Genomic DNA, 19,207 nt, shown 5'->3' with positions numbered 1-19,207 from the left:
GAGAACGTTTTACCCTATAAAGAAGACGACGAAGATGACGAGCTGTCAGAGGGTGTTTGCACAGTGGAAATCAATAGGCCAAAAAGGCAGGAGCCACCGGCATGTCAAGTAGACAATGAACAAAATAACGATGAAGAAGCAGAAGGGCAATGGAATTGCTTCAAGTGTAAAAAAGATTATGACGGTGCCAATGAAGAAATGTAAGACTTTTTAATAGCGTCTGCTGGTATATATTAGATTCTTGGTAGCCGTTGGAACCATAGAAAGATAAAACCAAAGGAAAATAGTGTCAGTGTTTAACATGATTGGCAACATAAGTTAATCATAGCATGCCAAGGCTTACTCGCGTGGCCATGAAAAGCTCATAGACACCCAAATAAGATCTAACCTGTTAGCATGCGTAAGTAAGTAGAATATATCACACAAAATCGTTATTTCATAGATGGGTTAAATACGAGTTTCACAAATGTCGGAAACGCTTCCACGTGTAATGCAGGGGAAGATGCATGCGAAGAACAACTGAAAGATGTCAACTTCCGGTGTCGACATTGTCGTCGAATGAAATGATTTATTTTCCTCCATCCTTTCATTTATAAACTTTTTTTTTAGTTTGTCAATATTCGTCAATAATATCTTCATTGCGAAGAAATCTTAAATGTTACAGACTTCTGTTTTTCGGGTTTGAATTTTGTAAATTTTCATTTCTTTTATATTTTTTTTCGCTGAGAGTGAGCAAAATTCAGCTCATCCCCCACTTGTTTCCAGACTTTTTAATCAAAATTCTATGGGAGCCTGGAATTTCTGAGTTATTTTTTCTGAGTTGTTTTATCTGGTTTTACACGATTTTTTTTTATAAGAACAAACTATATAAGAACATAAGGCTTCGAGGCCCAAAAATTTAAGAACATTCTAAGAACATTCTAAGGCTTTGGAGACTTAAAAACATGCATTTTCTTAAGAAATTACATCAAAATGCTCAAATAATGCTGAAAATAAGAACATTTTAAGAACATTTTTAGGCTTCAAATCCAAAAAAACTAAGAACATCCGAAGGCTTCGAAAATTTTTTGACGTTCTTATAAAAAAAAAACGTGTATGTCATCAAAATTTAATGTAATGACGTTACCACAAAAATGATACTCGAGCTTTTTTGATCAGCTTCTAATTTTTCGCGTTTTTATGACGTTTTTAAGTCATTTATTTCCGTGCCTTTAACTGTTCGAGTTATTTGATCTTGGTTTTTTTTTTGTGCCTCAAAGTTTTGAGTCTTTACATTATATACAATAGATATTCGATTTATGTTTATTCGTAAACAAAAATCGACTTCTTTATATGGGTTTGTTACCTGACGGGGCAGTAAAAATCCCGGCTGATTTCCAAAAAACAATTTTCATCAGTGATAAAATACTACGACGTACGAGTCAACAACGGGTCACTGAGACAGGGGTGTCTTAAGGAATGAAGGAACATATTTACTTCGAGCTCCGCCTCAAAGATCCATATGTTCCTTCAATACCCCCGTCTCAAGTATCATAACGAACTCAGCTAGACATTAAATTTTGGCATGTGATGAACAATTAAGTCGTGATTCCTCTTCTTTTGTTCCTTTGATACTGTATGATGTATTCCTTCGAACAGGCTAATGAAAATACGAAATTTGAATGATTGAAACTTACCAGCCTGTTACATATTCGTCCGTCGTCGTGATTATAGCGATTTACTTAACCTTACTAATGTTGGCGGGTATCCAGTTTGTTAGTTGTTTAGCCTGGATATCCAGGCTATAAACTATTTCACAGTCTAGTTTTTATATTTTATGTTCTGGTTTACATCCTGGTCTCCCTAGATTGATTTGAATTCTCCGTATGAGAATGCAGTCCGCTTGCTTGCGCTCACTCCGCTAAAGCCGTAAGGACCAATCTACACGGTGCGGATCAATTGTTAGTGAAGTGAAGATAGATATTTCTGTTACACGAAAACATGAAAAAGAAGAAAACAGAGGCAAGTTCATTTTCCAAGAAAACATGGTCTGATGGTTGGTCATGATAATGCATGCAAACCTGTTCATGGACTCTGGTGTAAAATTTGGATGTTTTAAATGGTTTTAGATCTTGTAAGGTTGCTTTTATTTAATTCTGTTTTGCTGTCATGGGCTGGCTAGGAAGGTTTTGGAAACATGAGTTTCTAGGGAGACCAAGCTCTATAATTCTAGAACTTTAAATGTTGAGGTAAATTTTGTTTTTTCTAAAATTTTGAGCTTAGAAATCCAGGCTAGTTGTTGTTATGAAATTAGCACCGTTGCAAGTTGTGGACTTTGAAGAAGGTTTTTAGGTCATCTTTTGGATTAACGACGTTTTCGATTGAAGTTTCTGTTTGGATCAATTATGTATGGTACTAGTAATATAAAAAAGAATAAGGTAGAAGCTTATTTTGTGAAAGTTTTATTGCTACAGCTTTTTTTAGGTTAAGAGATATAGCATCGTTCAGTCAAAAAACGGTGTTTTTCGTTGCAAGTTATGGCCGTTTACGGTACTAATGGTAAATGATGCTTTTCTGGTACTTGGTTGAAAAGGATAACCTTTTAGCTTTTAGCCCAAACAGGTAAGTTTAAAATTAAATCAGGTCGTACTTCTGATGTACCAAGTTTCTTATTTCTTGCAGTGGAATACTTTTACTCACAAAAAATATGAAAATTTTCGATGACAGTATTTAGTGTTTATTTTGTACGGCATTCCTGTATTTCAGGAAGAATATTTTAGTAATTCGGTATGGAAGACCCCTTGAAACCCCCTGGGAGGTTTGAAATCAATGAAGGGGCCTCAACTGGCGATGCCCCCTCCCAAAAAAAATAGAAAATTAAACAGACCCTGAAACGGGAGTATTCGTATGCAATATTTTAACAAGAAAAAGTCCTAAAAAAGCGTATGATCTTTACCCATGGGTGGTTAGTTTTTTATTGTTCTTGGTCTCGAGGGTCGGCTTTCTTTCTAGTCGGAATCACAGACCTCTATAAAACCACCGGTATAAATTAGTGGATGCCAACAGTCTAACTTTTTTTCAGGGTCTAGGGTCTAGGATAAGGGTTAGCTCTAAATGGCCTTAAAATACAAGTCAGAAATGTATTGTAAGATTTGTCTATTGAAAATCTTTTATCTATTATAAATATAAATACGTTAAAATATTAGATAAAGATAAAAGAAACGTTGTATTTCTCGGACAGACCCGTCATCTTGCAAACCTAGTACCCCCGGGCTTGTAGGCTATATCCCCAGACTTAATTGTACAATTTTGAGCTTGAAGACTAATATCCTAAGGTCGTAAGCTCATTCGAGAACTGCAGAAGAAAATCATTTGTGGTGTTTAAAATGTTGCCGCGAACTTGTCAAAGATTTTCAAAAACTGTAGACTCATTTTCCAATTTTCCAATTTTGACTGAAGTCGAAGTTAAGTGAATTCAAATTTATAAATGAATAGTTAGTCCGGATAAATAACAAATAGTCAGATTCAAGAGTTAATGGTCTAAAAGTCTGCTCTCTCGATAAAATCTTCAGCGGCGACAATATAGACTGTTACTTTTGATAGAGTTCGAATTAGTGGTTTTGTGAGATGGGTTAAATGAAAAGATAAAGGCCAATAAACAGTAGTGAAATTTTATCAAAAAAGAGAAAATTCAAAAAAGGTTAAAGATTTAATATGAAAAAGAAAAACAAAAAACTTCAATAACAGTGCAATAATTATCTTCACTTTTTGATCTTAACGCATCATCAATGTGCACAAAGATTTTCAATCAAAAGATATGTGTCTAGCCCAAAGTTTATCGCTGACATTCAAAAAAGGTTAAAGATTTAATATGAAAAAGAAAAACAAAAAAACTTCAATAACAGTGCAATAATTATCTTCACTTTTTGATCTTAACGCATCATCAATGTGAAGAATACTTTCTCACAAAGATTTCAAAAACTTCAATAACAGTGCAATAATTATCTTCACTTTTTGATCTTAACACATCATCAATGTGAAGAATACTTTCTCACAAAGATTTTCAATCAAAAGATATGTGTCTAGCCCAAAGTTTATCGCTGACATTGAAAATCACTAAAAACAACAAAAAAGAGCCCTTTTTTCAAGTAAACCAGGGAAAAGTTTTAAGCTGTATTGAGACAGGCTGGATAAATATTTCTTGAATTTTTTTTCGCGTTCATGACGGTCTAAGATCGATCAGTTTCAGATATAAAAATGAAGAGCAAAGCACTATCCTACAACAAAATTGATATTCTTCTTCTTCTTCTTCATTTTTTATTTTTTTGATAATATTACACTCCGAAAAATATTTTTAGATACTATACTACAAAATCACTTTCTGATTCAAATCTTATCAAATATTATATTATAACCTTTTATATCCCCGCTGTAGATTATATTGAGATAGGCTTTAGCCATCCTTTTTTCCTTATAATGAACGAGTTAGTTATATATTATAAGCACTAAGTAAAATTAGTCATGACTCAAACAAAGATGCATGCAACCCAACGGCCAACATTCAAGCGTGTGGTAATTGTCGTATGTTTTTCCTCCTCGTCTGAAGTCTAAAATTGAGAAAAATGCAAGTTTCATTTTTGTTTATGACTATTGACAAAAAGCAACATTACATTTTGCTTCATTTTCAAACTAGACTAAAGAAATAAAACCGAATTGAATGATGAGGCATTTATAAACATTCCCACCAAATGGGGGGGGGGCAAAATTTAGCACTCAAAATAGTCATTAAGTAATAGTTTTCTTTGAGAAAAAGGAAAATGCTTGACGTCATATCATTTACTCAAACCCATACAAGCTTTAAAACAAATATCAAAATGTGACATCGAGGCATGAAAATCAGAATTGTACGTCTCTATTTAACGACTGTACGAAAATCTGAGGTAGAAGTACCCTGCGACCCTGAGATGTTCGGTAAATTGATGAATCAGCAAATCTTTCTAAGAAATATAGATGTAATGTTTCATGTTTCTTAAATCTATAATCACCTTCAATTGAGTCATTGTTAATCTTTACATCTTTTGTTAAAAACTTTTAAAGTCTTCATTTGTCTTTTAACATACAATACAATCCGAGAGATGGAGAGAAGAAACTGAAACAAAAACATTTTATAACTTTATTCAGTGGATACCGAAAAAAAACGGGTTGTTTTAAAAGGTGGTGCCGTACCAAGTAACGCCAAAAAGTAACGCCGGGTACCCCAATGGTGTATCTTATGGTCTACCCCGAAAAATAATTTACAGACCAGACTGGAAAATAATTCATAATATTAATGACGTAATGTTTTCTGCGGAAACACCCCGGTTTTTGCTAGTAGTGGCAAATCTTGTACAACTTTTGTCTAGTTTAAATTTGCCACTACTGGCTAAAACCGTGGTTTTTCCGTAGAAAACATTACGTCCTGAATATCATGAATACGAAAAGCTTTTTTCTCCAACCGCGTGTCATTAAACGAATTTCATTGGTCTAAAATTATGTAATCTTTGACCAAGCCAATCAAAAGAAACTCACTAGCCTGTGATCTTTTGATGTAAAGAAAAAGCAAGCTGTCTGACCCCAATCGGAAAATATCGGGAAATAACATAAACAAAATGTTTTTTGGTCTGTAAAATTTTAAAGCCCGTGCAAAGATTTTTCGTGAAACGACGGCGCTACATGAGATTCTTCTATACAAAACAAGAATATGTTGTTTTTTCAGCGAATTTTTATTCTGGAACCATTGTTATTGCTATTGGGGAGTATTTAAGGCTTGAACAGTCAGCTTATATACGAAGAGAGTAAGTTATCATGCTGTGGGAATGAGAAATCAGGGTAGACCATAAGGTACACCATTGAGGTACCCCATGGTACGGCACCACCTTTTAAAACAACCCGAAAAAACAATATTAAAAAGGTTTTTCTCTAGGCATAGTATAAGAAAGCCGCGGCTGGAATATGTACCGCATTGTCTTTTCAGTTAATTGCTGTTCCATCTCTGTCTCCGAGCTTTATAAGAACATCAAGATGCTCTGTTTTTTATTGGTAGATAGTTTTTGAAATTTTCCTCTTATTTTCCTTCACAAAAAGTTTTTTCGTTGCTAGATATCTTTAAATTTGTACCCAATAGAACACTTGAACTAATTTTGGACATATTTTAGGGGTATTTTGTGGAAACAATAGTTTTTCGCTAAAATTGAAATTATAAGAACTATATTCAAGATGACAACTTTCCTGTCAGTTTAAATGATCAATTTTGAAGGTGCTGGCTTGAAATTTTCACAGTATTATCTTGATGTATTTTTTCATTGATTTCTAAAAAGATTTCACTGAAATATTGCGAAGGCATTTCGAGGCACCTTATTAATTTTTGAGTTCTTTCAGCCCAGCCATTTTGTGCTTGTTTAAATTTCTTATTGTTGATCTTTCCTGCACAATGATTTTATAATGCAAGTGTATTATCAAGGGCATACCATTAATGTCTAAAACGCACTGAGAAGTAAGTATTAACGACAATCCAATAAAATTTACCATTAAAGTTGCTACATTACTGATTTCTTGATCAACAAATAGTCATCAAATACGACAGAGATAGAACAACAGAAATTCAGATGTTATCATTCCAGCCGCGGCTTTCTTATACTATGCTCTAGGTAAATGACAAAGTTTCTTCCGACGAAATATTTTCTAGTACAGTAACTTTAAGAAGATGTTGACAATAATTTTCACAAAAGAGACAAAGTCTTCCCAACAAAATGGCCTGACAAACCCCCCCCTCTCAGTTAAGGTATACAACTAACTTTAGCTTTTCCACATCTTGTTATTGATTGAAATCATTGTTGGTGTCGAAGCGTCTTACTAATTTCTTGTCATCACCATCTCATCTCATTTAACCACCAGATCGTCTGAAAAAAATGAAAAATTAACCAAAATAATTTGTAAAACTTGACGAGAATGTGGATCCACATAAAAGACCGATGTAGTTTTTCAGATAGTTTTTGCGGCTTTGTGTTACGACTTTCCTATACTGGCGTAATAGTTCTAACTCCTATTAGCTCACAGGTTATTTAAAAGAAAGACAGAATGTTAAAATGTTACTTTCATTTTAATCTAGGTTTAACAGGAAACGACCTTACAAACATACCTTAATTAGCTCGGCTTTGAAGCTTGATAGGTTGGTTAATAATGAGATCATTTCCATTCCTGGTCTCGTACACTTTCTTGAAATTTCAGTTTATCTGATTTGTTGTTGGGATGGATTTCTGAGCATCATAATAATTTCCAAATTTTGGCTCCTTTTTTTTTTCTTCCGTATACTCTTCATTTTAATCACATCTTCGATTCCAAGAAGTTTTACCCCCCCCATAATTACTCCCCACTACTGGAGGTCGAAATTTCAAAATTAAATTAAGTTTCTCTAATTCCTAACTTAGAAGATTTTAAGTATTTGCAGGTCAAAAAGATTCTCACAAAATTTTAAACTCTAAGGAGAAATCGGTATGAAATGAGAACAACTCTCTAATTTTCGATGTTCAAATTTTCTTATTTTTCAACATAAACCATCATATAAATCCTGAAAAAAGAATAAAGAATAATAAATTAATTCGTTCAAAAAATCAATAATCCCAGGGGTAAAGGACCAGCAAACGTCATAAACTTTGTAATTTACGGGAAACATCCTAAGTTTAAAGAGCAATTTAATTCACGCATTCACGCATTGTTTTTTATTTTCGCGCAACCGAAAATGCCCATTCATGCAATCACGCAAACTGCTGAGGGGCCCTCTAAAGTAAACAATAAAGACTGAAGCAGTAGATATTTCAGTTTTCATTTAATCTTACGTCGTAAAGCTTTGTCATGTAAATACAACATTTGGCCCAGTGGCCGTTGCACTTTTCACGTCTTGTTCATCTGTAAAGAGTAAGATAATTAAAGATCGTATGAAAAGAATGTCGGAAACATTTTTCTGAACATTTTCTCGACACTCATTTTAATAAGCATAATATATGCTATAGTAAAAAGTTATAAAGCATTGAATGGATATGTATAACTTTAACCCTATTCAACCTAGGCTTTTAGGGGCGGTTCAGAACTAGGGGGGGGGGGGGCTTTTCCTGTACCACCCCTTAACTTTTGATCTAGTGGGTCTTTTTGGATGAAATTTAGCACACAAGATCTTTGTCACGTAAGGTAACTTTTGACAAAAAAATTTTTTGATGACGTCACTCAGCATGCCCAAAGTGAGCAAATACCAAAATTTTCCTTTGTTCTTATAAATAGCTATTTTATTCTAACAAAAGCTTTAGAAAAAAGTTGTCTGAGTTTAAAATGCTTATTTTATCCTAAATATTCAATAAATTACGGTTTAAACGATATATTTGACATTGAAAATAAATTTGTATTGGAAATGTGTCAATTTTTGTGACACCTTACTGTCAGAAATGTCATCATACTCAAGGTGTGAAAATTTTTAGGTGTCAAATTTTTTTTAATTTTGAAGCTAAATAAAAGTTAGGAATTTACAGAAAATTTCAAGGCAGAAGCTCTATTATCTCAGGAGCTATTACCAATAGTTTGACCTCCGAACAGAAAGAGCCCCCCCCCCCTAGGCCGAATAGGGTTAAGAGGAATACTCTTAAGATTTCTGAAAGATTTTAAAAATGAAGAAGAAAAATATCGGAAGATGAAAAAAAAATTTCGGAATCGGAATCAGAACATAACACTTTTTTAGATATTTGAACCTCACCGATTCCAAATATGTATCAACCTTTTAAACTATTCAAAAACGGCTTAAATTTAGCTAAAATGCCAAAAACTGACTAGGATTGAAAGTTAATGAGTAAGATTGATGCTTTTGACGTCGTCGGCCGTCTTAATAATACTTACACGTCACCCTAAATATGTGCGGTGCTGTTATGCATGGGAAATTTAATTCCTCGTCAATTTTGAAGGAATCTAAAATTGAATTAAGAAAGATTACATGTTTTGATACCAAAATGAAAAGTACAAACAAAGAAAAATAATTGAAAAGAAACTTATTGCAACAATCCTTAAAATTTGTGATAATTAGTTACTACTCCACACCTTAAAAGCATACTTTATCTTGCACTTAAAAATCGGCAAAAATAATTTCTGATTGGAGGTTAAAACTTACGTTTCTCGATTAACTCTTGGATTTCTAAAAAAGAAAAACCACGATTAGGCTAAAAAATTATATGAAGTGATTCATTTTTCAAAACTTATTTACGTTTATGCCCCGGGGGGGGGGGGTACTACCCTTGTCGACCGACGGAGGTGCTCCGCTGATGCTCGAAAAATGGATCCTACGTGGGACTCGAACTTTGCGAAAAGAGTGACCCTGAATGGGACTGAAATTCCAAAATTTTCTACTTTTTCCCCAAATTTTCCAAAAATAGGCACCCTACGAGGGACTGATTTTTCTGTTTTGGTGACCCTACCTGGGACTCGTGGAGGTTAAAAAAGATACCCTGACCAGCGGAGCATCCCCGTAACCCATCTTGTCCTAGTACCCCCCCCCCTCCGGGTTTATGCCCTCAAGTAAAATGCCAACTGTTGAGAAGTTCAGGATGTCTTGCTTTGAGCTTGTTTTAGTTTATGAATGCTTCAACAGATTTAAATGCAACGCTCAGAGTGCGTTGTTTTCTTTGGTGAATAACATCAGCCATTATAGTAAATATAGTAATAACATTCAAACATTGAAAATCTTGAATTGGGTTCCATACCGTACAAAGTCATACCAAACGGTAATACCTAATGATACTTGTTTGAATAAATTCGAAAACATCATTTGAGATTGCAATAACGCCTGTTATTCAAGTTTTCCGGGTTTAAAACATCCTTAGTTTGCATTGCTATTACCTCCCATTTTTAGATATTTTTCTGAAAAAGGAAATTAAAGACGATATTAATTTCAGCTCAAAAACTACGTAGAACAAAATGAAAATGAGATTTGAACTTGCCTTAGATATTAAATCACCGATATCAAAATTTAGTAATACACACAATATTATCTTCAAAACCTATATTTTTTATTTGTGCTAGTTATCGTATACAATTGACGATTAATCACTATTAAAAGGAGAAAATTGTAATTAGTCCGTAATACAAGGATCAAATTATAATTGGCCGTTAATTTTACGACCAAAATATACAATTCCTGAGTAATTGCCAACTATGATTAGATCAAGATACGCAAAGGTGCTTGTTCAAGGAGAGGTAAGGCGCAGACCAGCTTTCTAAAAAGTGACGTCATTCCAAACATGAATTTGGAACAATAATGACGTCAGAACGTAGTAATATTTTCTTTCTGATCATTGTATCGATATGTATTACTCTTCTTTTCAATGTTAAATAAAAAACTCGATTCAATTTACCTTGTTCAAGTTTGGCTATCTCTTTCTGCGATTCTGCGTATTCCAAGATGTCCAATATAAAAAGGAATCAGGAGAAAACTTTTGTAAATCGAACATTCCTGACTATCGAAATATCACAGAGCAGATTGATATCTGCAGGCTTTCAAAAGTTTTTCTCTTTATATCTCCAGTAATATTAAGAATGGTATATTTCAATCTCCAAAATTTACATTTGGCTCTTCGGTTATATGTGTGCAAAGTCTAGAAAAATATTTATATTTATATTTATAAAGTTATTATAGTGAGATGCTCTAACCAGCTACGCTAGCAAAGTAGAGTGTTACAGTACGCGCTATCGAAATCGTTATATAGCCACCCTTTTCATATAATCCATGAAAATTACTGTAGAAAATTAAAGTAGAAAAGTTGATCGATTACCTACCGTTAATTTTTTTTTGCTTTATCTTTTTCATGTCTGAAACGATACAAAAAAAAACAGAAATCCCATTCAACGCACTATGTGTCAAAAACTCTAGCCTTTTCTTAATATTAGCCTACGTGTTGGGGATTCATTCATTCACATGACCTCGCGATGATTATGATTACGGCAGTCATTATGGATTTTCTTTTCAGGTGACAGTAAGCAACAATTATTTATTGCTAAATTGATAAAAAATTTGAAGCTAAAATATACTTCTCATACAGTATATATGTGAAAAATAAGAATTTCAGGGTATATTAACTTTGGATTTTAGATTTGGGTGGCAGAGCAGCACACCTATATATCTATAATACTGTAACCACTTACCAAATGCCCCTTCCTCGATATCTGAAAGCCAAAAAAAAAGTTAGTTAAATTAATAAAAGTAAATCTCCCTGAATCTATACTAAAGTTAAGAATTTGATCGTACATTAACGATTTTCTCTTGGAAATCCATTGCAAATCTATTTCAAAACTCATCTATCTAAATGATTCCACATGAAATAGGTATAGTAAGTCCTCTGTCAAAAAACCTTAGCTCTCATATTGTAAGGGTGTACCTTTGATAGAGTGCACTACAAGGGTCTTACTTTAGCTGGGTATACTATAAGGGTAATTCGGGGGACTGCTGACTGTAAAAATCTGATGTATATTTTGACTCTCACTCAGTATGATTTATTTTGCACATTGCGTCGACAACTCAGACTCATTTTCAAGTGGCTTCAGCAAAAATAAATATTAAATTAAACTGCTCAAGGGCTGCACTGTAATGGTCCATCAGCCACGCACACTATTGTTTAGAAATCGATTGTCTCCCCCCCCCCCCCCCGGGAATTTGAAATGTTACACAACATTTAAAAGTCTCATAGGGTCGGTAGAGACAGTGCATTGTTTGCATCGATTTTAAACCTTTTATATGGGTTCATTTCACCTGGTTACATTGACTGCATGCTGTAGCAGAAAATCATTGAATTGCGTGACTGTTTGTACAATATCAAACATCTTTGACCAAGATTGTATCACAAACCTTGCTCCCAGCTGACGAATTCTAAAAATATAATCAAAAGCATCGGTGGTAAATTCCTATTAAAAGCTATTGATGATGAGGAATATAAAGATTGTCTTTTCCAAAGGACAGAGTATGCCTAATAAGGACAAAGCTATGAATACATTTTTTGCCAATATATTTATTTATCAATTGGTTGGATTGTACAGTTGTTTTTTTTACGTATCAGAAAAAAAACGAGTCTGCTTAAAGTTAGTACCTGCATCTCTCGCTTCTTCTTCTGTTAAAAGAAAGAAGAAATCAATATTAGAATTTTTAAATTACGTGATAAATTTTAGGTAAGATTAACTTTTCAAACTGGCACAACCGACCCTGATGATCTTTCCAAAAAGAAAAGGAACAATTGATTCAAATTCCAAAAAATCTAACTATACCAATTGTCGCCAAAACAGAAACTGAATGATGTATGATTTGCATATATTCAGAGAGATACTTACGCTGTAACAGATCTTCCCTCTCTTATGAGTTGAGTTGCAATTAGATTGTGGATGATTGATAATGTTGAATTGTGGAGAAGATGTGAATTGCCAAATGAAGTGCAATAAATATAAAAAAGAAAAAAAAAAAAACCGCTTCGTTTAGTATGCTGAGACTTTATCATTAGAAATATTGTGATAGATCAATCGATTAACCGCCTCTGTACAGCTTGGATACTCGAATGAGGTGGAACTTTAATCAGTTTGATCGTTTATGGATTAAAACTGGAATTATTATTTTTGCCTTCCTTAAAAGGCTGCCTCAATATCGCAAAAACATTTGTAAAATATACCTTCTAATTGATGTGCAAGCTCTGAAAATAAAACAAAGACATAATAAGGTTTTAAATACAATTGAATGGTACTTAGTCTTTTAGCTTAGTTATGAGCCCCCTCTTCCCAAGCCGCACCCCCATCACGCCGAGTTATTGCCCTCATAACGATCGCGAACATACCTGAAATGTAATCATCGCTCAAAGACTAAAAAAGTATTAAAACACACAATCATGGACAAAAGGTTGTAGACAAATGAAATTTCAGTGAAAAATGATGAGAAATAGAGTAAAATGACTCTTCAATGTGTCTGAAAGGGGTTGGTTGCATTGCTTTTTAATTGTTTTTTAGGGGACCACAAGCAAAAAATCAGCGTTTTGATACTGGTGTAAGCCAGTTAGTAAAGCCCTTGTGGTTAGACTGCAGTGGGTGACTTTCAAAGACTTTGGATGGGTTTGGAAAGCACCCAGAATCTCTTGGGAACTTGTTTTTGATCGATATTGCAGTATTTTGCAAATATTGCAGAAGTCTACAAACCTTTTGTCCATGATTGCAGCCATGTATGTCTTAAATATTTTCGTTATTTCGTATAACGCCCATACCTTGATCAGGCAAAACTATTTTGAATCACGTCGTGTAAGAAAAAAGCCCGAATCACACTCTTACGCAAACTGGTTGAGCCTTCTTTAAAAATCGAGAAGTTGATTTGATAAAACGAAAAATTTAAGCTAATAAAGGGCAATAAAGAGGTAGGACTTACTTTTTTTGTAATTTATGCTGCTTTGTTGTTTTTTGCGCTTCTGTGAAAAGAATAAATGTGTTTTTTTAACTGTATTTATTTTGTGAGAGTTGAAGAGTTGATTTAGTTGAGAAACAACAAGCAAAAAAGAGAATTAGTTCACATTGCGACTGGAGTATGCCAGTCGGTATGTTAAAATGAACATTTCATTTTCTTCTTCGCCAGTTATTTTCCAACTTCATTCTTTTAGAATTATTAAATCCTTCACCCAGCCGGTACACAACGTCAAAACAGCGTCCATTTGACATTCATAACGTCCAAATAACGTCATTTGAACGTTAAAACCAGCTGGGCACATTATTAATCTGGTTAGAAAATATACTACCAACATATGAGGTTTTATCTTTAGTTTTTAGTTTTCTTATTTCAACGAATGGGAGTAACATGCCAACTGCCTGTACAAACTTTCAAAAAATTGACCATCCTTTTCGATCAACATGAACTATAAAATTCTTACTCCTGCTCTTCCTTTTGTTGTGGAACTTCCACTCTAAAAAGAATATGGTCAATATTGAAGAACTTTGGAATGTAAAACTATAAAACAAAACTCAGGTTCTTGGTCTTCAAAATTAAGATACCTTTATCCTTTGGTTTGATCACTTATCTATTGAATTCTCACAGTCTTAGCAACTGGAGAATTAGATAATTCCAAATGAAATTTTTGGGAAAATAGCCTCTCTAGAGGAAAATGTTCGAGCTTTGGCTTGTAAATATACACGACACCTCAAAAACCTTGTAATCCAACATAAAGAAAAATTTTGAGAAAAAAATTGAATTTACGGCCATGGCGGGAGTGGTAGTGGTGGGGGTTGTCGCGGCAGCGGTGCCGGCGTCATTTTCTACGTCAATTTTCTAAAAAGAAGAAAAAACGACTTATCTGAGTGTTTTTGCCAAGTAATTTCCATTTGACACCAGTGGAAATAAATTATTTATGAATTCGCTTCCGGTCAACATCATCATGGTTGACCAAAACAATGGTCAGTTTGAGACTATTATCATTGACTCACTGACACCAGTTGATGACCCTTTTTGTTTACACACAAAAATCCTAAAGACGGTTCTAAATGAATATAACAAAGTCTCAACCAATCTTTCAATACAAACTGAAAATTTGTTTTAAAGCCTATTTACAAAAACAAAGGCTCGGCTAATGATGCAAATAACCTGTCGACTAAAGTCTGTCCAGATATAATTGGCAGTGGAAACAAGAATGCCTGTAACTTTTGATAGTCAAATATAATTATGAAAATTTTTTTTGCTTGTTTTAGAAAATCAAAAGCGCTATATTTGAATGTATTTTTGGTTGAAAAATTCGCGATTTTTAGCGGTTTAATTTGCGATTGTAAAAATTGAGCTTTTTTTCTACTTATGCTATAACGTTCATTTTTACACCAGTGGTAGTTTATTAACCTTAGGTTAAGAAGTTTGTTAAATTTCAAGGCAAACAAAAGAGTCCTTCGGAAGATATGGGACCCGAAATACCCCTTGGTAGCACTTTTCTGTGAAATATCAAATCTCCAACTTATTACTAAAAACGGGGGTTATGTTATCTTTTTTGAACAGTGCAATTAAAAGTTGGAAAATGTTAAGTGTTGGTGCATTGGTATTATTGGTATCATTGATTATTTCGAAACGAAGTGAAATCATATGCAATATAATTGTTTTTATTGAAAGGATAAGCATGAACTTATATTGCCTTTGTTATTTTTAAGTCATTAAAGAACTTTGCTAATTCCCAAAACCTAAACACAGTTTGGCTATGAGGTCATTAAAGAGATTGTAAAATGTGTTATGATCGAAAAACTGTTTCATCAATCATATCACTACCCCCGTTTTTAGTAATAAGTTGGAGATTTGATATTTCACAGAAAAGTGCTACCAAGGGGTATTTCGGGTCCTATATCTTCCGAAGGACTCTTTTGTTTGCCTTGAAATTTAACAAACTTCTTAACCTAAGGTTGAACTACCACTGGTGTAAAAATGAACGTTATAGCATAAGTAGAAAAAAAGCTCAATTTTTACAATCGCAAATTAAACCGCTAAAAATCGCGAATTTTTCAACCAAAAATACATTCAAATATAGCGCTTTTGATTCTCTAAAACAAGCAAAAAAAAATTCATAATTATATTTGACTATCAAAAGTTACAGGCATTCTTGTTTCCACTGCCAATTATATCTGGACAGACTTTAGTATATTATTCTGCAGTGAGGATTTACTGATCTGATTATTTTCAACGGGGACAAAAATTATAGTATAATTTTCCACTGGGGACGATACTATGGCCAATTTTTCCAGTGGGAAAGGTTCTCAGTGGGTCTGTGAGAAGTCTGTAAGAAGGGGGTGTTTTGCTGTTATCATGTGTCGAGGGCAACGGTGAGTAAAGTCGACGCAACACAAAGTTGATAGTTGATGTACGGCCCTATATCACTTTTGCTCACCTAAACAGACGACGGTATTTTGGTGTTATTACTGTCTTCGAGCAAAGTGTCACCTTTGCCTTATACCCTCTTCTTCGATTTATCTCGAATACATAAACTCGCTATATATTTCCTTTCCAAATAATCGATGACTATAAGCGAATCATTATAAACAGAACTATATCTTACTGTCGATGTAAGGCACGTAGAAAAGATTGTGCTGCCTTCGCTGTCCTATAAAGTAAATAATAGAGTTTTGTTCAATTAAAGTAAACAAGCTTATCACTCAACACAGATGCATTCTCTCACAAAGGAACAGAATTCTAGAAGATTTTCAAATGTTTTTGTCATCTCTTTCAGTGCTCTTTCGTTCAAAGCAAATTTCATACTATCTGCATCTTTTCAATACAATAGACGATATCGGCTTAACTAAATTCTCCCCGAATGATTACCCATGATGCATTACGTAAAAAAATTCAGTAAGTCAATATCGTCCGTGAATTTTGCGCAATGCATCATGGGTAATCATTCGGAAAGCCGATATCGTCTATTTAACTAATAATCAGAGGAATAAAGTACGTAATACTCACGTTAGATTCGTCGTAAACGATTGATTCAGCCTGAAATAACATGTAGTTCAAATTATTCAGTTGTTGCATTTCTAAGCACGTTACACTTCAGAATTCACCAAGTCCAATCATGGTTTCTATTTCAGTAAAAATTTAGGAGCTGAATCACAGATGTATAGTATCTTTTGATAATGCTTCATGAAAAACTGCTCTTCAATATCTAGATAGCGTTTGTATCTTAACATATATGCCAATGATGATCATGATGACTGGCTGCTCTTTACAGAGGTCACCCGGTTCCGTATTGATACTGCGACAAGCTTGCGAAACACTGACACACAGTTTTTGGATCGAGTGCGTTAAGTCCAGCGTGAACCACTAGGGAGCAAGGCCAGCGCACTCTCACCTCATCCACGATGGATTGTGGAATCGATACCTAGCACAGTCACCGACAGGCTTCTTGAGTTTCTGTCTACCCAATTCCCCTCACATGGCATGGGTTGGCCCGGGCGAAGGTACATTCACTTGCCAAGTGAATCACAGCACCGAGCGGGAATCGAACCCCAACCTCCTAGACGGCAGTCAAGATTGATAACCACTGCACTACTGCGCCAATGCTACTATACTTACTACCATGTTATACCACCAGATTTTACCAGAATCGAAATCAATTTTAAGCATATCACCTCAAGACACAGAACCAGCAGAACTAGCAACTCCATCGCAAAAAAGGAGTTTTTATACTTACCTGATGACTGGCATATATATGCCATTTATCTTTTGAATAGACGATAAAGACAATTGTCGAAACGTTGCATACAAAACTGTGCTAATGTTCACCTATTCCTTTGAATGTATACAGGTATAGCCTAGTATGTTGTCGTAATTAGTATAAACAAACTTTTGCCACATTGAAATTCTTCCAACCAGCAGATTCACTGAAACCATCAACTCCACCAGTATATTCATCAAAACCATCAATTCTACCAGCCGATTCATCAAAACCATCGACTCCACCAGCAGATTCATTAAAACCATCAATTCTATGAACAGATTCATTAAAACCATCAATTCGACCAGCAGATTCATTGAAACCATTACCTCAACCAGCATACTCATTAAAACCATCAATTCTACCAGCAGATTCATCAAAACAATCAACTCAACCAGCAGATTCATCAAAGCCATCAAAACAATCAACTCTAACAACAGGTTCATTAAAACAATCATCTTCATCACCAGATTCATAAAAACCATCAATTCTACCACCAGATTCATTAAAACCATCAATTCTACCAGCAGATTCATTGAAACCATCAATTCGACCAGCAGATTCATTGAAACCATCAATTCGGCCAGCAGATTCATCAAAACCATCAATTCTACCAGCATATTCATTAAAGCCATCAACTCCATCACCAGCAGATTCATTAAAACCATCAATTCTACCAGCAGATTCATCAAAACAATCAACTCTAACAACAGATTCATTAAAACAATCAACTCCATCACCAGATTGATAAAAACCATCAATTCTACCAGCAGACTCATTAAAACCATCAATTCTACCAGCAGATTCATCAAAACAATCGACTCAACCAGCAGATTCATCAAAACCATCAATTCTACCAGCATATTCATCAAAACCATCAAAACGATCAACTCAACCAGCAGATTCATTAAAAACATTACCTCAACCAGCAGATTTATTGAAACCATCAATTCTACCAGCATATTCATCAAAACCATCAAAACAATCAACTCAACCAGCAGATTCATCAAAACCATCAATTCTACCAGCAGACTCATTAAAACCATCAATTCTACCAGCAGATTCATCAAAACAATCAACTCAACCAGCAGATTCATCAAAACCATCAATTTTACCAGCAGGTTCATCAAAGCCATCAAAACAATCAACTCTAACAACAGATTCATTAAAACAATCAACTTCATCACCAGATTCATAAAAACCATCAATTCTACCAGCAGATTCATTAAAACCATCAATTCGACTAGCAGATTCATTGAAACCATCAATTCGACCAGCAGATTCATCAAACCCATCAATTCTACCAGCATATTCATTAAAGCCATCAACTCCATCACCAGCAGATTCATTAAAACCATCAATTCTACCAGCAGATTCATCAAAACAATCAACTCTAACAACAGATTCATTAAAACCATCAACTCCATCACCAGATTCATTAAAACCATCAATTCTACCAGCAGATTCATTAAAACCATCAATTCTACCAGCAGATTCATCAAAACCATCAATTCGACCAGCAGATTCATCAAAACAATCAACTCTAACAACAGATTCATTAAAACCATCAACTCCATCACCAGATTCATTAAAACCATCAATCTACCAGCAGATTCATTAAAAACCATCAATTCTACAGCAGATATCATAAAACCCTCAATCATTCTACACCAGCAGATTCGTCAAAACAATCAACTCTAACAACAGATTCATTAAAACCATCAACTCCATCACCAGATTCATTAAAACCATCAATTCTACCAGCAGATTCATCAAAGCAATCAACTTAACCAGCAGACTCATCAAAACCATCAATTTTACCAGCATATTCATCAAAACCATCAAAACGATCAACTCCGTCACCAGAGCCATTAACTCCACCAGTTAATTCGACCAGACTATCGACTCTTACAACTGTTCGGCCAACCTCACTAGTAGACCATCAAATCAAAACAGAACAAAATCAT

At 34.4% G+C, this 19,207-nt stretch overlaps 1 protein-coding gene and 3 long non-coding RNA genes across 4 annotated transcripts; all 4 read right to left on the bottom strand.

The window, feature by feature from the left end:
* Nucleotides 1-4,400: 4,400 nt before the first annotated feature.
* On the bottom strand, nt 4,401-7,351 carry LOC136816633 (uncharacterized). Its single transcript, XR_010847947.1, has 4 exons — nt 7,157-7,351; nt 6,813-6,917; nt 5,025-5,128; nt 4,401-4,586 (listed from the first exon to the last, which is right to left on the bottom strand). It is a non-coding gene; the product is annotated as an uncharacterized lncRNA (long non-coding RNA).
* Nucleotides 7,352-7,531: 180 nt separating this feature from the next.
* LOC136816662 (uncharacterized) lies at nt 7,532-9,908 on the bottom strand. Its single transcript, XR_010847960.1, has 5 exons — nt 9,784-9,908; nt 9,167-9,190; nt 8,899-8,967; nt 7,854-7,923; nt 7,532-7,585 (listed from the first exon to the last, which is right to left on the bottom strand). It is a non-coding gene; the product is annotated as an uncharacterized lncRNA (long non-coding RNA).
* Nucleotides 9,909-10,827: 919 nt separating this feature from the next.
* Nucleotides 10,828-15,212, bottom strand: LOC136816653 (uncharacterized). The gene is made up of 9 exons (XR_010847952.1): nt 14,261-15,212; nt 13,938-13,970; nt 13,442-13,481; nt 12,702-12,722; nt 12,370-12,390; nt 12,132-12,152; nt 11,894-11,914; nt 11,194-11,214; nt 10,828-10,860 (listed from the first exon to the last, which is right to left on the bottom strand). It is a non-coding gene; the product is annotated as an uncharacterized lncRNA (long non-coding RNA).
* A 2,418-nt stretch (nt 15,213-17,630) lies between these two features.
* LOC136816645 (uncharacterized PPE family protein PPE40-like) lies at nt 17,631-19,112 on the bottom strand. The gene is made up of 3 exons (XM_067072979.1): nt 19,062-19,112; nt 18,356-18,842; nt 17,631-18,061 (listed from the first exon to the last, which is right to left on the bottom strand). Exons 1-3 carry the CDS (start codon nt 19,110-19,112, stop codon nt 17,631-17,633), a joined length of 969 nt encoding a protein of 322 aa, XP_066929080.1.
* Between the last annotated feature and the right edge of the window lie 95 nt (nt 19,113-19,207).

Source organism: Clytia hemisphaerica, unplaced genomic scaffold, assembly GCF_902728285.1.
Source record: "Clytia hemisphaerica strain Z4C2 unplaced genomic scaffold, Clytia hemisphaerica genome assembly, whole genome shotgun sequence".
Taxonomy (NCBI): Eukaryota; Metazoa; Cnidaria; class Hydrozoa; order Leptothecata; family Clytiidae; genus Clytia; species Clytia hemisphaerica.
This window is presented reverse-complemented; position numbering and strand designations above follow the sequence as displayed.

Coding starts and splice junctions, on each gene's coding strand:
- LOC136816645 (XM_067072979.1), bottom strand. CDS start 19,112: ATGGCTCTGGTGACGGAGTTGATCGTTTTGATGGTTTTGATGAATATG. Junction 18,843..19,061: donor TGGTTTTGATGAATATGCTG/GTAAAATTGATG, acceptor ATCTGCTGGTAG/ATTGATGGTTTTAATGAATC. Junction 18,062..18,355: donor TGGCTTTGATGAACCTGCTG/GTAAAATTGATG, acceptor CTGCTGGTTGAG/TCGATTGTTTTGATGAATCT.